This window comes from Lepidochelys kempii, chromosome 11 (genome assembly GCF_965140285.1).
Source record: "Lepidochelys kempii isolate rLepKem1 chromosome 11, rLepKem1.hap1, whole genome shotgun sequence".
In the NCBI taxonomy this organism is placed as follows: Eukaryota; Metazoa; Chordata; order Testudines; family Cheloniidae; genus Lepidochelys; species Lepidochelys kempii.
Window position 1 is genome coordinate 1,220,520 of NC_136390.1, and position 18,727 is coordinate 1,239,246.

General features: G+C 48.3%; 1 protein-coding gene across 1 annotated transcript; it reads right to left on the reverse strand.

The window, feature by feature from the left end:
* Nucleotides 1-15,562: 15,562 nt before the first annotated feature.
* LOC140895240 (dnaJ homolog subfamily B member 2) lies at nucleotides 15,563-18,709 on the reverse strand. The gene is made up of 5 exons (XM_073304672.2): nucleotides 18,619-18,709; nucleotides 18,050-18,157; nucleotides 17,103-17,205; nucleotides 16,685-16,755; nucleotides 15,563-16,164 (listed from the first exon to the last, which is right to left on the reverse strand). The coding sequence occupies exons 1-5, from the start codon at nucleotides 18,707-18,709 to the stop codon at nucleotides 15,941-15,943; spliced, it is 597 nt and encodes a 198-aa protein (XP_073160773.2). The 3' UTR covers nucleotides 15,563-15,940.
* Between the last annotated feature and the right edge of the window lie 18 nt (nucleotides 18,710-18,727).

The window sequence follows — 18,727 nt, forward strand, 5'->3', positions numbered from 1 at the left end:
GATTATTAGTGTGACCTGTCATACACCTAGGGCGCCAGTCCTGGGAGGGCTATCATTCCGGATGCTGCTAAAAGCCAGGGACAGTTCCTGCATTGAGCTCAGTAACTTCTTGTGGAATGTCAGCACATCGTTTCTAAAGCATCCAGTCCTGGGTTCAAGACCCGCCATGAGGGAATATTTCCCATGCCCCTTGGCAAGCTGCTCCAGTGACTAACTACCTTCACTGGCCAACATTTTGCCTCTTAAATCTGAATTTAGCTAACCGAACTCCAAGCCACTGGATTTTGTTATGCCTCTGCCTGCTTCAGGAACGAGCCCTGAAGTATCATGTATCATTCTCTTGTGGAGGTATTTCACGAGGAGTGTGGTGACGCACTGGAATGGGTTACCTAGGGAGGTGGTGGAGTCTCCATCCTTAGAGGTTTTTAAGGCTTGACAAAGCCCTGGCTGGGATGATTTAGTTGGGGATTGGTCCTGCTTTGAGCAAGGGGTGGGACTAGATACCTCCTGAGGTCCCTTCCAGCCCTGAGAGTCTGAGATTCTCTGATTCGATGCTATTTCTATACCGTGATCAGGTCATCTCTCAACCTCACGTTCAGTGAGCTGACTAGACTGAGCACCTTTAGTCTCACTGTATGGTGTGATTCCCAGACCACAGGTCACCCTTGCAGCACTCTTCTAAGCCCTTTCCTCATCCTCGTTTCAAGAAGTGGTTCTCACCCAGTGGTAGGTGTGTGCCTGGGGGTACGCAGAGGTCTTCTGGGGGTGCGTCAACTCATGTAGATGTTTGCCCTAGTTTTACAACAGACTATATACAAAGCACCAGCAAAGTCAGTACAAACTACCATTTCCTACAGACAATGACTGTTTATCCTGCTCTGCATGCCACACACGGAAATGGAAGGACAATATGTCTATTCCAATCGATTTCTTTTATAATTCTATGGTAAAAATGAGAAAGTCAGCATCTCTCAGTGCCAGTGTGCTGTGACACGTCTGTATTTTTCGGTCTGATTGTGTACGCCAGTCGTTCGTAAGCGAGGTGAAACTTGGGGGTCCACAAGGCAAGTCAGCCTCCGGGAAGGGGGAATTTTGTCATCTGGAATTTTGAGAGCCAGCATGGACACTAGCACTAGTTTTGCAGCTGGCGTTTCACACTGTTCTTCTCCAACGGCAAATACTGGACAGCCGATGGCCTCTGCCACTGGGGGCCTAAGGGGACGCTACAGTTACCTCTTGTCCTTGCCCACCAGGATTTCCTGGCCACAGGGCTACTTGTACCTTTACCGCTTTTCTGGTGTCCCCGAGTGAACCCTCACAATGGCTCAGCCTCATGCCCTTCCCTTTGCTGGGGTGAAGTCCATGATTCTCCCTCTCTTACACTGGGACCTGGGCTACAACACCCTGTGCGTCAACCATGCGAACCCCAACGGGCCTGGCTGGGCGGCGGTACCTGCAGTTCTGGCAGTGTGAATTTGTCTAGTTTCAGCTTCCAGCCACTGGATTGTTAGAGAGCTCTGTAATGTATTGTGCTAGTCAAATATACACACTAAATAATGTTAGAGAAATGAATGTTCTGGAGAGCATTATAAGAAAATATAAAGGGATCTTTGCTTTTGGTATTTGTCTCTGCTAATGCAGCATTTCAGAACTTAGCTGAAACAGCTTCAGGGTTATTGGTTATTGTGTGTTTATCTGTAAAATGCATGACCTATACAAATAGCAGGGTGAAGCAGAGTGTGGAGACGGAATTGTTAACTCCAGGGGTGTCCTTCTTCCTCTCCTCCCGCCCCCCGAAGCTAACAAGTAAAAACCCAAGGCCACAAAAATAGACCAGTAAGAAGAATTACAATTGCTATAAGATTTAAAAACAAAAAACTGGATGGAACCAGTAGGGATGAGAGAAGTAGATAGCTAAAAGTACATTTTAGCAGGATAAGCAAAAATGTCTTTGTTTGGGTTAGTTATTGTGACATACGCATGAGACTGTCTTAATGAGGAGTCTACACAAAGTTGTGGAACAGAGGATGAAAGATAGATGATTAACAACAAGAGAGTGGTGAAGACACAGGAATAAACATAGCAGAGACCAGAGATTTAAAGAATTTACCATCCTTGAGAACAGGCTTATGGAAAGCTTATGCTCAAATAAATTTGTTAGTCTCTAAGGTGCCACAAGTCCTCCTTTTCTTCTTGAGAACACGATGTGTGATCACTTACTTTTCTTACCTTATCTACTTTTGCATGTATATGTAATTCATAGGTAGGGCCCTACCAAATTCATGGCTGTGAAAAACACATCACGGACCATGCAATCTCGTCTCCCCCATGAAATCTGGTTCTTGTAGGGATGTCCTGATATGGCCACCCTTACTTCTGTGCTGCCTTCAGAGCTGGGAGGCCAGAAAGCTGTGACTTCTGGCCGAGCATCCAACTCTGAATGCAGTGCCGCTGCCAGCAGCGGCCCAGAAGTGCGGGTGGCCATACCATGAGCCCCCTACAATTACTTTGTGCCATCCCCCACGACCCCTCTCGGGTGAGGACCCCCTAGGGTCACCAGATGTCCCGATTCTATAGGGACAGTCCCGATTTTTGGGTCTTTTTCTTATGTAGGCTCCTATTACCCCCCACCCCCTGTCCTGATTTTTCACATTTGCTGTCTGGTCACCCTAGGACCCCCACAGTTACAACACTGTGAAATTTCAGATTTAAATATCTGAAACCATGAAACTTTTTAAAATCCTATGACTCTGAAATTTACCAAAATGGACCATGAATTTGGTAGGGCTCTATTCATAGATAAGTGTTGTCTTAACACATACAAATAAAAGCTAAAAGAAACTATTTAAGCCTAAGTCAAAGTGGATATTATTTTTCAGCCAACAGGATCTTGTTAGACCTTCGTCTGCTAGACTGAAGACCCCTCTATTATCTCACTCCGCATTGTAGGTACTTATAGACTGTGATGAAGTCACCCCTTAGCCTTCTCTTTGTTAATTTAAACAGATGGAGCTCCTCGAGTCTCAGGGTCAGGCATGCTTTCCAATCCCTTATCATTTCCATAACTCTTCTTTGAATCCACTCCTATTTACCAACATCCATCTTGCACTGTAGACACCAGAACGGGATGTAGTATTCCAGTAGCAGTCACTCTGTGCTAGATATAGAGGTAATATAACATCCCTACCGCTTAGATTCCCCTGTATATACATCCAAGGGTCACAGCCCATTTGCCCACCACATTGTGCTGGGAGCTCATGTTCAGCTGATTATCCACCATGGCCCTCAAGTCCTATTTAGAGTCACTGCTTCCCAGGATAGAGTCCCCCATCTGGTGAGTGCGGCCTACATTCACTTCCGAGAGGTATGACTTTATATTTGGCCAGGTTAAAACTCATATTGCTTTCACGCATCTTACTAGGCAATCCCGATTGCTCTCTGTCAGTAACCTGTCCTCTTTGTTATTTGCTGCTCCCCCAATCTTCCTTTTGCTGCAAACTTTATCAGTGAGGATTTTACCTTTTCTTCCAGGCCATTGAAAAAAATGTTAAATAGCACAGGGCCAAGAACTGATCCTTGTGGGTGGGACTCCATGAGAAACACGCACTCTTCATGAAGATTCCCCTTTTACAATTACATTTTGAAACCTATCTGTTAATCTGGTTCGACATGTGCCATGTTGATTTTGCATCATTCTGATTTCTTAATCAAAATGTCATCTGGTACCAAATCAAATGCCTTTCAGAAGTCTAAGTATATTACATCAACTGTGTTACCTCTATCAAACAAACTTGTATTCTCATAAAAAAATCAAGTTACTTTGACAGGATCTATTTTCCATAAACGCATGTCAATTGGCATTAATTATATCACCTTCCTTTAATTCTTCATTGAATCCCGTATGAGCCTTTCGATTATTTTGCTCAGGATCTATGTCAAGCTGACAGGCCTGTAATTACCCAGGCTGTCCTATTTACCTTTTTAAAAATATTGGCACATTAGCTTGCTTCCAGTCTTCTGGAACTTCCCCACAGTTCTAAGACTTATTGGAAATTAGCTTTAACAGTCCGGAGAGCTCCTCAGCCAGTTCTTGTAAAACTCTTGGGTGCAAGTTGTCCAGACGTGCTGATTTAAAAATGTTTATCTTCTGGTAGCTGCTATTTAACATCCTCCTGGGTTACTGTTGGAATGGAAAGTGTTTCATCACCATCTGATATGACTACATCACCTGGCTTTTCCGCAGCTACAGAACAGGAATATTTAATGAATACTTTTGCCTTTTCTGCACTATTAGTGACAGTTGCACCATTTCTATCTAGTGACGATCCAATACCATTTTTAGCACAAACAAGGCTTGTACCTTTGCTAGCACTTAGAAGTCGCATATTCACAGCTAATAGCTCAGGCTGCCTCTTAATGACCCCGACCTGTCTGCCGTGGCCAGTTGACTTATCTGGAGAACATTGTTCTGCCTTCCTGCTTTCCCCCTAACAGCCCTCCTAGTAAATCATTTTACAAACCAGCATGTGCGTACTGTAAACGCTGCACTACCCCGATATAGCTATGCAGTAGCTATTCTGATAAGCAGCTCAGGGACAATATTCATAAATATTCAACCCCACCCCCATCACAGCGGCTCCCTAGTCTTTCTGGGCTATTTATAAAGCTCCAGTCTCTGCAGGCTCAAGGCAATGTGGACACTCGGAAATATCCAAGTGTCAGGTCTCAGTGCTGATACTATTAATGTATCATATGCCTTCCATACTGCTGACTACCACGTGATGTTGTCTCACCTGTGAATGGTGGGAACCGTGAATGAGGCAGCTTTGGAGTGCCTTTGTTGTTTGCTGTCTGATCCCAGAGGATACTGTTGGTTTCTCTCCTCCCCTGAGGCCTCAGTAGGGCTCCATTCTCTTCTCCCTTTGGTTCACTGTGTATATGAGCTGTTGGGAAGGTTGCTAGGGGTGTGGTGCCTTTGCTCTATACCTCCATCTCCTCTGACTCCCATGGTGCAATTAAAGCCTTAGCCAGTGTCTGCAGGAAGAGGGTGAATTCAACCCCAATAAACCTATGTTGCAAGCTCTTCCCAATAGGGACCATCTTTTTGTTGTGTGTATGTCCAGCTCCTAGCACAATGGGGTCCTGATCCATGACTAGGGCTCCTAGGTGCTATCACAATACTACTAAACAATTATCCTCAAAATAGATACCACTGGGGTGGTGGTTGCAGGATGGGAGTGGCCATTCACTGTGGGATTCCTCCACCACACTCAGGTCTAGCATTGCTTGGATTGAGTCTTGATGGTGTCCCACATTGTCTTGGGTAGGGGCCGAGGGATCTCCCTCACCCTCTGTCCAGGGTTGGTCTCTATGCAATGATATGTCAGGTGGGTACACTCCGGAAGGGCAGAGAATACCTGAGGGAGTGCTTGTACCAGCTGATCCATCTGGGTCTTTTGTTCAGCCCCAAGCATCTCCCCTAATTTGACAGCATTATTAGTCTCTGTTGTTGGAAGCTCTGGTCTCAGTTTAGGCTGAGTGGTGAGTGGGGTGATAAAGAAGGCTTGCCTGTCACTCCAGGCCTTCAGTAGGTTGACATCGCAGATGTGGGTGTCTTTTCTTTTGTCTGGGCATAGCAGACCCAGTTCACTATGATGTACAAGTTGCAATACCTCTAAAGGTCCCTGCCATTGGACCTGTAGCTTGGACTCTGTGCTTGGCAACAGCAGAAAAACTTGGTCCCCCGGCTTGAACTCTCCTAACCAGCCTTCATGGTTGTATGTCATTGCCTGATGATGCTGAGCCTCCTGTAGGCTCTCATGGGCAAATGCCCCCAATCTTTCCAGCTGCTTCTGCAAGTGAACGATGTATTGGACTAGGTTTTTCCGCTCATGGTCCCTGACTTCCCCAGGACTCCGGTAATAAATTGAGGATGTCCCAGAGCTGTCTGCCATGTAACAAGCTGGAAGGGGGGAAACCCATGGATGCTTGGGAAACCTCCTGGATAACAAATAGTAACAGAGGCAACAGTGATCCCAGTGTTTGGGGTCTGTGACGACAAACTTTTTCAACATCCCCTTGAGGGTCTTGTTAAAATGTCCCACTAAGCCATCAGTCTGTGGCTGGTAGGATGATGTTTTTAACTTTTCTGTCTTCAGGAGACTACACATATCCTGCATCAGGTTGAATGTAAGGTTAGGTCCCTGGTCAGTCAAGATTTCCCATGGCAGGCCTACCCTGGCAAAGAGTTTTGTTAACTCACTTGCTATTGTGCTTGCGTTGATAGATCACAAGGGAATAGCTTCTGGATAATGTGTTGCATAAGCCACTATTACCAATGTATATTGATGGCCTACCGAGCTCTTTTCTAACCCTGTCCTCTCAAAGGGGGTTTCTACTAGGGTCAATGAGACAAGGGGTGCCAATTTGACCCCCTTAACCTCTGAGAGTTGGCAGTCTGGGCAAGGCGCTCAGTAGTCTGCAACATCCTGGACACTCCAGGCTAGTAAAAGCCAGCCACGAGGCAGTCAAAGGTTTTCTTTTTCTCTAGGTGTCCTGCACAGGGCACCTTGTGGGCCAAATGGCCCAAACTCATGGTGATCGGGGGAGGTCCCAAAAGACTGGAAAAAGGCTAATGTAGTGCCCATCTTTTAAAAAGGGAAGGAGGAGGATCCGGGGAACTACAGGCCAGTCAGCCTCACCTCAGTCCCTGGAAAAATGGAGCAGGTCATCAAGGAATCAATTCTGAAGCACTTAGAGAAGAGGAAAGTGATCAGGAACAGTCAGCATGGATTCACCAAGGGCAAGTCATGCTTGGCTAACCTAATTGCCTTTGATGACAAGATATGTCTCTGTGGATGAGGGGAAAGCAGTGGATTTGTTATTCCTTGACTTTAGAAAAGCTTTTGATACGGTCTCCCACAGTATTCTTGCCAGCAAGTTAAAGTATGGGCTGGATGAATGGACTATAAGGTGGATAGAAAGCTGGGTAGATCATCGGGCTCAACGGGTAATGATCAATGGCTCTATGTCTAGTTGGCAGCCGGTATCAAGCAGAGTGCCCCAAGGGTTGGTCCTGGGGCTGGTTTTGTTCAATATCTTCATTAATGATCTGGAGGATGGTGTGGATTGCACTCTCAGCAAATTTGCAGATGACACTAAACTGGGAGGAGAGGTAGATACGCTGGAGGGTAGGGATAGGATACAGAGGGACCTAGACAAATTAGAGGATTGGGCCAAAAGAAATCTGATGAGGTTCAATAAGGACAAGTGTAGAGTCCTGCACTTAGGACGGAAGAATCCCATGCATCGCTACAAACTAGGGACCGAATGGCTCGGCAGCAGTTCTGCAGAAAAGGATCTAGGGGTTACAGTGGATGAGAAGCTGGATATGAGTCAACAGTGTGCCCTTGTTGCCAAGAAGGCTAACGGCATTTTGAGCTGTATAAGTAGGGACATTGCCAGCAGATCGAGGGACGTGATCGTTCCCCTCTATTCGACATTGGTGAGGACTCATCTGGTGTACTTTGTCCAGTTTTGGGCCCCACACTACAAGAAGGATGTGGAAAAATTGGAAAGAGTCCAACAGAGGGCAACAAAAATTATTAGGGAGCTGGAGCACATGACTTGTGAGGAGAGGCTGAGGGAACTGGGATTGTTTAGTCTGCAGAAGAGAAGAATGAGGGGGGATTTGATAGCTGCTTTCAACTACCTGAAAGGGGGCTCCAAAGAGGATGGCTCTAGACTGTTCTCAGCGGTAGAAGATGACAGAACGAGGAGTAATGGTCTCAAGTTGCAGTGGGGGAGGTTTAGGTTGGATATTAGGAAAAAACTTTTTCACTAGGAGGATGCTGACGCACTGGAATGTGATACCTAGGGAGGTGGTGGAATCTCCTTCCTTAGAGGTTTTCAAGGTCAGGCTTGCCAAAGCCCTGGCTGGGATGATTTAGTTGGGGTTGGTCCTGCTTTGAGCAGAGGGTGGGACTAGATGACCTCCTGAGGTCCCTTCCAACCCTGATATTCTATGATTCTTTGATTCTAAGTGGAGTATCTCCTGCCTATGCACTTTTGGGGACTAGCAGTTGGACCCTAGCTTCCTAGTCTGTTTTGCTCACACTACGTGATAAAGCCATTCTCCGTATAATTGGGCATGCATGTATGCAGGGTCTCCCAGGCCAGTGCACTGCCCACAAAACAACCCTTCCTCCCAGTCCTCCCATGCCACCTTGTTATACCATGAGCCATGGCAGATGACAACTGACAAGGGTCATCTTCCACTGAGTCTGGCAGATGGCAGCTCAGAGACAAGTTTCTGCCCTGGCTCTGGTGGCCATGGAGAAGGCTTCCTTCCTTCCCCACCATCATGCCCACGAAGGCTTGAGCCACCAAGCCGTTCCTGCTGTCAGCTGAACCCCAGCTGCTTCCACTTCAACCGATTCAGAATTCCTCTACTCCACAGACAAGCCTGACTGGGCCTGGGCTGGACTGGCCACTTCCCTGGCAGCAGGGCTGGGCTAGGGCAGGACAGATGTCACCTCTCTGGGTGAGATCTGAGCAGCCTCTCTCGCTGCGGTTCTCAGACGTGCCGGGGAGCTTTAGCCCACAAGCCAGACCCATCCCTGTCCTGGCAGGGAGACCTGCTGGGGTCAGGAGGGTGTTGAGCTCACCGTTGGCTGAGGTTTATGGCCCTTCCCAGGGCAGACCACGGGGCCAGGCTCCTAGGCCGTGGGTATTAGGCCCATGCCCAGGAGACCAGCCCTTGTCTGACCCTCATGCTTTTTCCTACATCCCCTTTCCACTCTCTGCTCTGCACCAATTGCGTCAGCCACTGTCTGAGCACTGCCTAGCTCAGCGTCCGCCCTTCTCCATCCCACGGGGCTCTTCGTTGAGCTCCCCAGGAGCTCAGCCCCACGAATACAGCTCAGCCATACCTCCCTGTGTCGGAAGAGGCTGTGCTGGCTGCATCATGGTCACGCTCCACCTCTCTCTGGTTTCATGTCCCCCTGCAGAGCCCAGCCCCTGCCTGGCCGGCGCTGCCTGGAGACCAGGGGAGGCTGATTGTGATGTCAGGACTTTGCACTTGGCATTTGAGGTCTTCGGTTGGTTACAAAAATCAACCACAGGCAACAAGTGGAAAAGATGGTTTAGCCCCTTATTTGCCAGTCCTTCCTGTTACCCAGGGTGCTGCTCTCACCATTAACTCTTTCCCTGTCTGTGTTTGTTTGTTAGTAGTGGTACCTTGCCTGAGCTGTGCATAACCGTCTGCACTGCACACATGCCTTAGGGCCACCCAGGGCACTGACTGCTCTAGGAATGAATAGATTGTATAGCCATGCAGGTGGAAATCACTGTGCTGAGCTGGAATCTTTCATTCCACTAGAGGTATTTCTAGAGCATCTTTCATCATCAGGTCACAGTGCTAAAACACTGCCGGTGAGTCCTTGTGTGCTGACATGGCTCTGCTCTCCTCTGAACTCCCTCTAGCTTTACAGCATCCTGTGTGAAGTGCGGGACACGGGGTCCAGAGGAGGCTGCACCACTGAGTTATATGAAGGCCTCATAATATTTTCTGTACTATTCTGTCCCTTTTCTGTTTTTTGTATTCAAATATCCTTTTTTGACCACATCTGCACACTGAGCCGAGGTCTCCACTGAACTCTGTATTACTATGTCCCAGTTCCTTTCTTGGGTTGATACAGTTAATGTAGACTCCTGCAAGGTAGAGTAGTTTAATTTTTTTCCCTCCACTGTGTATTACTTTCCATTTGTCAACATTAAATGTCATCTGCCATCGTGTGTCCCATTCCCCTAACTTGTTCAGGTCTCTGAAGTTCCTCACAGCCCTCTCTGATCTTGACTAACCTAAATAACTTTGTCATCTGCAAATTTTGCTACCTCGCTACTCACCCCCTCTCCAGATCATTAATAAATATATGAAACAACAAGGGATGAAACCTTGCAGCCCTGCTGTTAACCTTCTGCCATGATGAAAATTGACCATTTAATCTTACTCTTTGGTTTCTGTCTCCTAGCCAGATTTTGATCCACAACAGTACTTTGCCTCTCACCCCATGGAAGACACAACTCTCCCTTGCTGTTCCATGCTGGTTAGACCCTATTAAATCATGATTTTCCAGATTTTATTCTATTATTAATTATCAGTTCAACTAATTTGGCAGATATAGATGTAAGGCTTTTACAGGTCAATAATTTCCTGGATCACCACAGAGCCTTTTAACATATGGATACGTCATTTGCTACCTTCCAGTCTTCTGTCTGTAGTTAGTGTAAGAGGGTATACTGGCCCTTTAAGGCGAGACGACTCAGCGCTTCCCCACTCCAGGAGTTCTGGAGCAGACGAGGGCCTAGGGAATAGCAGATGCAGTTGCTGGGAGGGAAGAAGTGGTCCTGGGGTAAGAGTTAGTGTCTGTGGGAGAGAACCCAGGCTACTGGCAGGACCATCTGGGCCTGGTGACTTGTTGCTTTTTAAATTAGAAATTTGCTCCACCCCCTCTTCTTCCATCATCATCCCTACCCTCTGTTTGCCAGAAGCTGGGAATGGGCGACAGGGGACGGATCACTTGATGATTTCCTGTTCTGTTCATTCCCTCTGGGGCACCTGGTACTGGCCACTGTTGAAAGACAGGAGACTGGGCTAGATGGACCTTTGATCTGACCCAGTCATAGAATCATAGAATCATAGAATATCAGGGTTGGAAGGGACCCCAGAAGGTCATCTAGTCCAACCCCCTGCTCAAAGCAGGACCAATTCCCAGTTAAATCATCCCAGCCAGGGCTTTGTCAAGCCTGACTTTAAAAACCTCTAAGGAAGGAGATTCTACCACCTCCCTAGGTAACGCATTCCAGTGTTTCACCACCCTCCCAGTGAAAAAGTTTTTCCTAATATCCAATCTAAACCTCCCCCACTGCAACTTGAGACCATTACTCCTCGTTCTGTCATCTGCTACCATTGAGAACAGTCTAGAGCCATCCTCTTTGGAACCCCCTTTCAGGTAGTTGAAAGCAGCTATCAAATCCCCCCTCATTCTTCTCTTCTGCAGGCTAAACAATCCCAGCTCCCTCAGCCTCTCCTCATAACTCATGTGTTCCAGTCCCCTAATCATTTTTGTTGCCCTTCGCTGGACTCTCTCCAATTTATCCACATCCTTCTTGAAGTGTGGGGCCCAAAACTGGACACAGTACTCCAGATGAGGCCTCACCAATGTAGAATAGAGGGGAACGATCACGTCCCTCGATCTGCTCGCTATGCCCCTACTTATACATCCCAAAATGCCATTGGCCTTCTTGGCAACAAGGGCACACTGCTGACTCATATCCAGCTTCTCGTCCACTGTCACCCCTAGGTCCTTTTCCGCAGAACTGCTGCCTAGCCATTCGGTCCCTAGTCTGTAGCTGTGCATTGGGTTCTTCCGTCCTAAGTGCAGGACCCTGCACTTATTCTTATTGAACCTCATCAGATTTCTTTTGGCCCAATCCTCCAATTTGTCTAGGTCCTTCTGTATCCTATCCCTCCCCTCCAGCGTATCTACCACTCCTCCCAGTTTAGTATCATCCGCAAATTTGCTGAGAGTGCAATCCACACCATCCTCCAGATCATTTATGAAGATATTGAACAAAACTGGCCCCAGGACCGACCCTTGGGGTACTCCACTTGATACCGGCTGCCAACTAGATATGGAGCCATTGATCACTACCCGTTGAGCCCGACAATCTAGCCAGCTTTCTACCCACCTTGTAGTGCATTCATCCAGCCCATACTTCCTTAACTTGCTGACAAGAATACTGTGGGAGACCGTGTCAAAAGCTTTGTCTGGCCGCTCTGATATTCTTATGTTCTTATCTGTCTCTAAAAGCGCCTTGCCTTTGTTACCAAGAAAGAGCAGGCCCAGGGCAGGAGTTTCCCCCCCACCCTTGGTGGTGAAGACTGCTGAGAAGCTAGAGGATTGCTTTGCATCAACGTCCTTATCTCTTTTTCGTTAGTGCCTTAGCCCTTGGTGCGCCCGTGGACCTACTGATTCATCTGCAGGATTCCTGCTTCTAATGTACTGAAAGAATCGGTTCAGTTTTTATACCTTTAGCCATTTGCTCTTAAAACCCCATTTTTGCTCTTAAAACTCCATTCTGGCCTTTCTTTTCCTCTTATTATTGCCTGCTGCAATTTATGCTTCTTGTGGTTGGCTTCACTAGGGTCAGATTTTCACATATTGAAGGATTTCTGTTTGGGTCAAATAGCATCTTGGTTGTCTTTTAGCCAAAATGGTTTATGCTTTGCCTTCCTGGTTCACTTTGTGCTCAGCGCTCTGCGTGCCTGCTGAGACTCCAGAAGTATTTTTGTAAGGAACATTCAAGCCACCTCTATGAATGTTACTTCCTTTACTTTTAGCTTTAGGGCCTTTTTGATTAACCTTCTGAATGTATTTGTCTCCCTTTCTAGAGCAGTGTCGCTGGGGGGTACTTACCTCCCTCTAGGATTTGCACCTCCTCATACCAGGGTCACTAGTACTCAATGGCTCACCTTCCTGTTGCTTCTGAATTAGCTCCTGTGTGTTACAACTGTCAAGAACAGCCTCTCCTCTTGTGTGCTCTAGAACTACCTGCTCCAAGAAGCAAATCACTTAAATGTTGAAACATTATTTCTCTAAGCTCTGTCCCATTGTGCCATTTGACCAGTGTATATGTGGTAGTTAAAGTGTCCCATTGTCGTTTTGTTGGATTTTGCTGCATCTTTGATCTCTTTCAATATTGGGCACTCAATTTTTTCCCTTGATCTGGAGACCAGTGGTATAAATCCACTAGTATATCCCTACAGCTTTGAATTTGTAACCACATAGATTCAATTGCTTGGTCTTTTCCACTCCAAATTTATCTCTTGCTAAATTGTATAGAATCCCTTATGCATGAATGTACTCTCCTTCCTGTACAGTTTATAACCAGATATTACTATATCCCACCGGTCTGGGTCATTCCCCCATGTGTCTGTAATGCCTATTATTATAGCAGGGTCCTCGTCCATTGCCAAGCATTCCCGCTCACTTATTTTTTGCTTTTCAATTTCTTGCATTTATATATAGATACATAAGTAGTTTTTATGATGGACCAGGTGCCTGTTCTGATTAAACTGTTTGATCTGACATCCTACTGATTTTGCAGAATTGGCCTCTACACTTTTATAATGTCCCTGCTCTAGTTAAGTTGTAATTTGCACCCTGTCCTTTACTGGGTCCATAGATACCACTATGTTACAGACATCTTTAACAGCTGTCGTTCCAATTTCATAGAATCATAAGACTGGAAGGGACCTCGAGAGGTCGTCTAGTCCAGTCCTCTGCACCTAAGGCAGGACTAATTTCTAGACCAGTGCTTCTCAAGCTATCTGATGTGGAGCCTGACAATTTTTTTCCCCAATGTGCGCGCAGACCGGCAGCCGATGGCTCGCGGACTGGCACCGGTCCACGGATCACCACTTTGAGTAGCACTGCCCTAGACCATCCCTGACAGGTGTTTGTCTAACCTGCTCTTAAAAACCTCCAGTGATAGAGATCCCACAACCTCCCTAGGCAATGTATTCCAGTGCTTAACCGTCCTGACAGGAATTTTTTCCTAATTTCCAACCTAAACCTCCCTTACTGCAATTTAAGCCCATTGCTGCTTATCCTGTCCTCAGAGGTTAAGGAACAATTTTTCTCCCTCCTCCTTGTAACAACCTTTTATGTACTTGAAACTGTTATCATGCCCCCCCCCCCCCAGTCTTCTCATCTCCAGACTAAACAAACTCAATGTTTTCAATCTTCCCTCATAGGTCATGTTTTCTAGACCTTTCATCATTTTTGTTGCTCTTCTCTGGACTTTCACCAATTTGTCCACATCCGTCCTGAAATGTGGTGCCCAGAACTGGACACAATACTCCACTTGAGGCCTAATCAGCACAGAGTAGAGCGGAAGAATTACTTCTTGGGTCTTGCTTACAACACTCCTTCTAAAACAGCCCAGAATGATATTTGCTTTTTTTACAACAGCATTGCACTGTTGACTCATATTTAGCTTGTGATCCACTATCACCCCCAGATTCCTTTCCGCAGTGCTCCTTTCTAGGCAGTCACTTCCCATTTTGTATGTATGCAACTGATTGTTCCTTCCTAAGTGGAGTACTTTGCATTTGTCCTTGTTGAATTTCATCCTATTTATTTCAGACCATTTCTCCAGTTTGTCCAGATCATTTTGAATTTTAATCCTATCCTCCAAAGCACTTGCAAACCCTCCCAGCTTGGTATTGTCCGCAAACTTTATCAGTGTACTCTGTATGCCATTATCTACATAATTGATGAAGATAGGGAACAGAACTGGACCCAGAACTGATCCCTGTGGGACCTCACTCGATATGCCCTTTAAGCTTGACTGTGAACCACTGATAACTACTCTGTGGGAACGGTTTTCCAACCAGTTTTGCACCCACCTTATAGTACCTCTATCTAGGTTGCATTTCCCTAGTTTGTTTATGAGAAGGTCATAGGAGACAGTGTCAAAAACCTTACTAAAGTCAAGATAGACCATGTCTACCATTTCCGCCCATCCACAAGGCTGGTTACCCTGCCAAAGCAAGATATCAGGTTGATTTGACACAATATGTTTTTGACAAATCCATGCTGACTGTTACTTATCACCTGATTATCTTCTAGAGGTTTGCAAATTGTTTGCTTAATGATTTGCTCCATTAACTTTCCCGGTTCAGAAGTTAAGCTGACTGGTCTGTAATTTCCTGGTTTGTCCTTATTTTCCTTTTTATAGATGGGCATTAGATTTGCCCTTTCCCAGTCCTCTGGAATCTCTCCCACTGTTTCCAGCAGAGCAACTCAGAGATTGTCCCCACACCAATGCTCACACCAGCCAACTTGGCATTCAGGGGTCATAGCTGCCTTTGGCACAAGGTGTGTGCCCTCTTTAGCCCCAAAGCCTGCCAGGCCAGAAGCCACCTGCCTGTGGCTACTTAAAGCCATTCTGTGGGGAGCAGGGGAGGGTGTTACCACACTCTATACAGGGCCTCAGGGCTGAGCTGCCTAACACTAGTTCTCACACAATTGTACTTTTCCCAAAATAACCCCCGCTGCCTTGTGAATGCGCCCCCCTTTCCCTTCCCTGGGCACCCCTCAAAGAGAGCCAAACCAAGAGCACCGAGCCGCAGCAGCCAGGGGGCTGTAACCTCCTGACAGCACGGGGGGAGCCAGCGCTCTCTCTGGGCTCTTATAGGCCCCCCATCACCTTTGTGTGTGAGTAGCTAGCAGGACCCATGTCCTCCTGTATGCGATGGGAGTAGCAGCAATGGAAGATCCTTGAGCTGCAAACAGCCCCCACCATACTGGACCTCTAGAGGCCAGACCAGTCCTCGGCCGTGAGACAGCTCTGCTCCTGTCCTTGTCGAAGCAGCTGCTCACTGGCTGACTCTTCAGAGAATGACGGAGACAGAGACTGAGAGCTCTGGTCCCATCTGTATTGAACAGCTCCTCGCCTGCTGGCCAGTGCCATCTGGAAAACTTCACAACAGATCCCACTGTTCCTAGCGTTCTCCCCAGCCTGGGGGAAAGAGATTCTGGAAGTAGCTGGGATTAAGGGACAAGACCCGGAGATTGCTTCTGCCTGAGAACCTGCTTGTGTCGTCCTGGGGCCAACTGGTGGCATCAGGGAGCCGACTTGTTCCACTGGACACCTGACTCCATTCTTAGTTCCACACGGGTACTGACTTGTATCCAGAAGCAGTTGCATCCCACCCGTAGCAGTCCTGTTCTCCACAGCTAGCTCATTCCAGCCAGGAGCCAGCTCCTACCTGGAAGCTGATTCCTTCCACTCTGCAGCTGCTTCATTGTGTCTTGCTCCTGCAGGCATGCCTCCTTCCCCCAGCCTGGGCCTCTCTTCTCCTAGCATACAACTAATTCCTCCCGGCCTGCGGCTCGGAGCTGAGCTTCAACTCGGTCCTAGCATGGGACTCTTTCTTTTCCATGTGGGACTCTTGGCTCCCCACTGGTAACTCAGATCCAGGAGCTGACTTGTATCTGGCATGCATCTTATTACGTCCAGAGTGCACCTTGGTAGGCCCAGCATGAGATTCGTTCCCTGCTGCTGCTCTGCTGCTTGTCTCGTCAACAGCCATATCTGCAAGAAATTACCCTCATCAGCATTCGTAGAAGAAAACTTGTGCACCTCTCCAGCTACAGAGCAGCAGCCATGAGCCTGGGCTCAGCCCCTCCCACCGCCCTCCCATAAAAAGAGTCCTTGGGCCAATAACTGGACGCCCAGCTTTAAACTCCCATCCCCCACTGGGACATCACCTAGGACAGTAACAGAGGTCCAGCCTCACCCAGCAGCAGGGCCTTCACTCAGCACTAAAGACCTTGGTTGACCTTAAGGCCCTTATTCCACTCACGGGCTAGCTGTAGAGGATGGTACAAGGGGTGTTGTTCAAGAGCAGACAGGTCCAGAGGGACTTAGCTAGTGGCAGCTGGATTTGGGGGATTTGTTCAGTGGTGGGAGCAGCCAAGGGGACTTGGTCAAGGGCTGCTGGGTCCCGGTAAGCTCAGAGAGAGCCACTGCCTGCCCCAAGAAACTAGCTTTGCTCCTTCCCTGCTCTCAGTCTCTTGTGCCATCCATGGCCCAGGAAGACTCTGCTTCTCACCATTAATGTGGACAGATTTCAGCTCCCCATCCTCTTCAATTTCCACCTGCTCCTGCCCGTTCTCCACAGTCCTGGGAAGTAGACAAGAGCCAAAGAAGGGGAAGCATCTGTTTAGGAGTAACCTAAACACCTCACCCCCCTATATATCACTTCCAGACCCTCAACATCATCCCCCAAATCCCCAGCTATTCTCTTCTGAACCCCTTAGGGTGCTGTTCCAGACACATGGCCCAATCTGATAACTGCCCCATGCAGCAGGAGTCGAACATGGTTCTTCTGACCCGCTGAATCCACTGGGCCATGCTGCTCACCTAAACAATGGCCTGTTGTTCCTACTGGCCCAATGGGCTGCCCCCCTGTGCTGATGTAAGACAGGCTGGCTTAGCCAAACTTCCACCGGCTGGTGGCCCCTCCTTACCTTTTGGTTGTGATGCGTTTGCCATTGATGAACTTGGTCGAGGTAGAGAAGAAGCGGAAGTCTTTTCCTGCGTTGATGCTGGAGTTGAAGGGTCCAGAGGATCCTGAAAAACAGGGTGGTGAACACATTGTCAGGTGAGTTCAGCCAGTCCCAGGCTCCAAATGGCTCAGCGGGGATCGCTTAGCCTAGAGTGTGAGGGGAGGGGCAGTGGGGAACGAAATATATGGGAGGTGTGAAATTTAAAGGAAAATGTTCTTCTTGGATTCTGAGAGAGAATGTCCCTGTGAGTCAGAAGAGCTGGGGAGGGTGGGGGGTGACACAGGACGACAAGGAGCAAGGCCAACTACCAGGGGGTCTGCAGAGGAGAATGGCAGAAAGCCCATGGACAGGAATAGGGGGTGATTCTTACTCCCCATCTCCACTCCTTGGCTAAAGAGAAGCATGTCTGGCCATGCGAGAGGATCCCGTTGCTGACAGGCCAAGATACGATTGTGGGACTGTCTGGGGCATTGTGGACAATGACAATGAATTGTGGAGACTCCACAACCAGGCAGGACAGCCCCTCTGCTAGGCAGCCAGGGCTCCGGATGTTCTGTTGCCCTAGATTCAGAGAACATGCAGGGTCCATCGTACACAGCTGTACCGATGTGCGCCTCCCCTAATGGACCCTCCGGCTGATTGCCGTGGGAACTGTTCGGAGCTGAGCATGTGGAGACCCCACTGGGTTTCTGGAGAAAACCCTGCCATTCACCACTGGGAGAATTCAGGATAATTCCTCTTTCATTTCTCCCTTCAGCTGCTCTAGCCAAGTACCAAGGCCATGCTCTGTCCCAGCTGTGAGGACCTAAGCACCTGCTTGATCACGTCAGAACCTCCCTTCTGCTCCCTCAGGCCCCAGCTTCATTCCTGGGCCAGCTGGTCCCACAGAATCTTAGGCTCTCACTCACCATAGAAAGGCTCTTGTCCCGCAAAGAACTCTCTGAAGATGTCATGGGGGCTGCGAAAGTGGAACATAAATCTAGGGGCTCCATCTTCAGCCCTCGATCCCCCAGGCCCTGCAGAAAGGGAAAGGCAGAGACAGGAAATGGCAAATGCGGCACCCTGGTTGCCAGCCCTCGCAAGGGTCTTCAAAAGGAACGAGAACAGGAAGCAAACAGGACACCCTGCTTTGGGCTGCCAAGGCTGGGATCCTGTCTCTCCCCACTGCAGAGCTCTGGGGCCAGGAGGAAAGGCCCTGAGTGCGATGCTGATCTGGAACATGGCCCCTCCTCCCTTGGCCGATGGGCTCCCTAAGGATATTCGCAGGCGGACAGAAGCAAGCATTCTGTGCCCTGGGCTCCTGTTAGCCCTGCAGAGCCAGCCCAGCCCACGGAGAATGAGCCGGGGTCAATTCTGGTTCGTGCGTCACCAGCAGAATTGGGAGCAAAGTTCCAACCGCAGGAACAAATTCTGGCCTCATTGAAGCCAGAGGGTTGGGCAGGGTCAGCTGAGGGCAGGGTCAGGGTGGGTCACTCACCTGCCCCCGTGAGCCTGTTCTTGCTGTAGCGGTCGTAGAGATCGCGCTTGCTCTCTGGAAGGGAGAAGGAGCGAGAGGTCACCCAGCCCATCTTCTCGTTGCAGACACA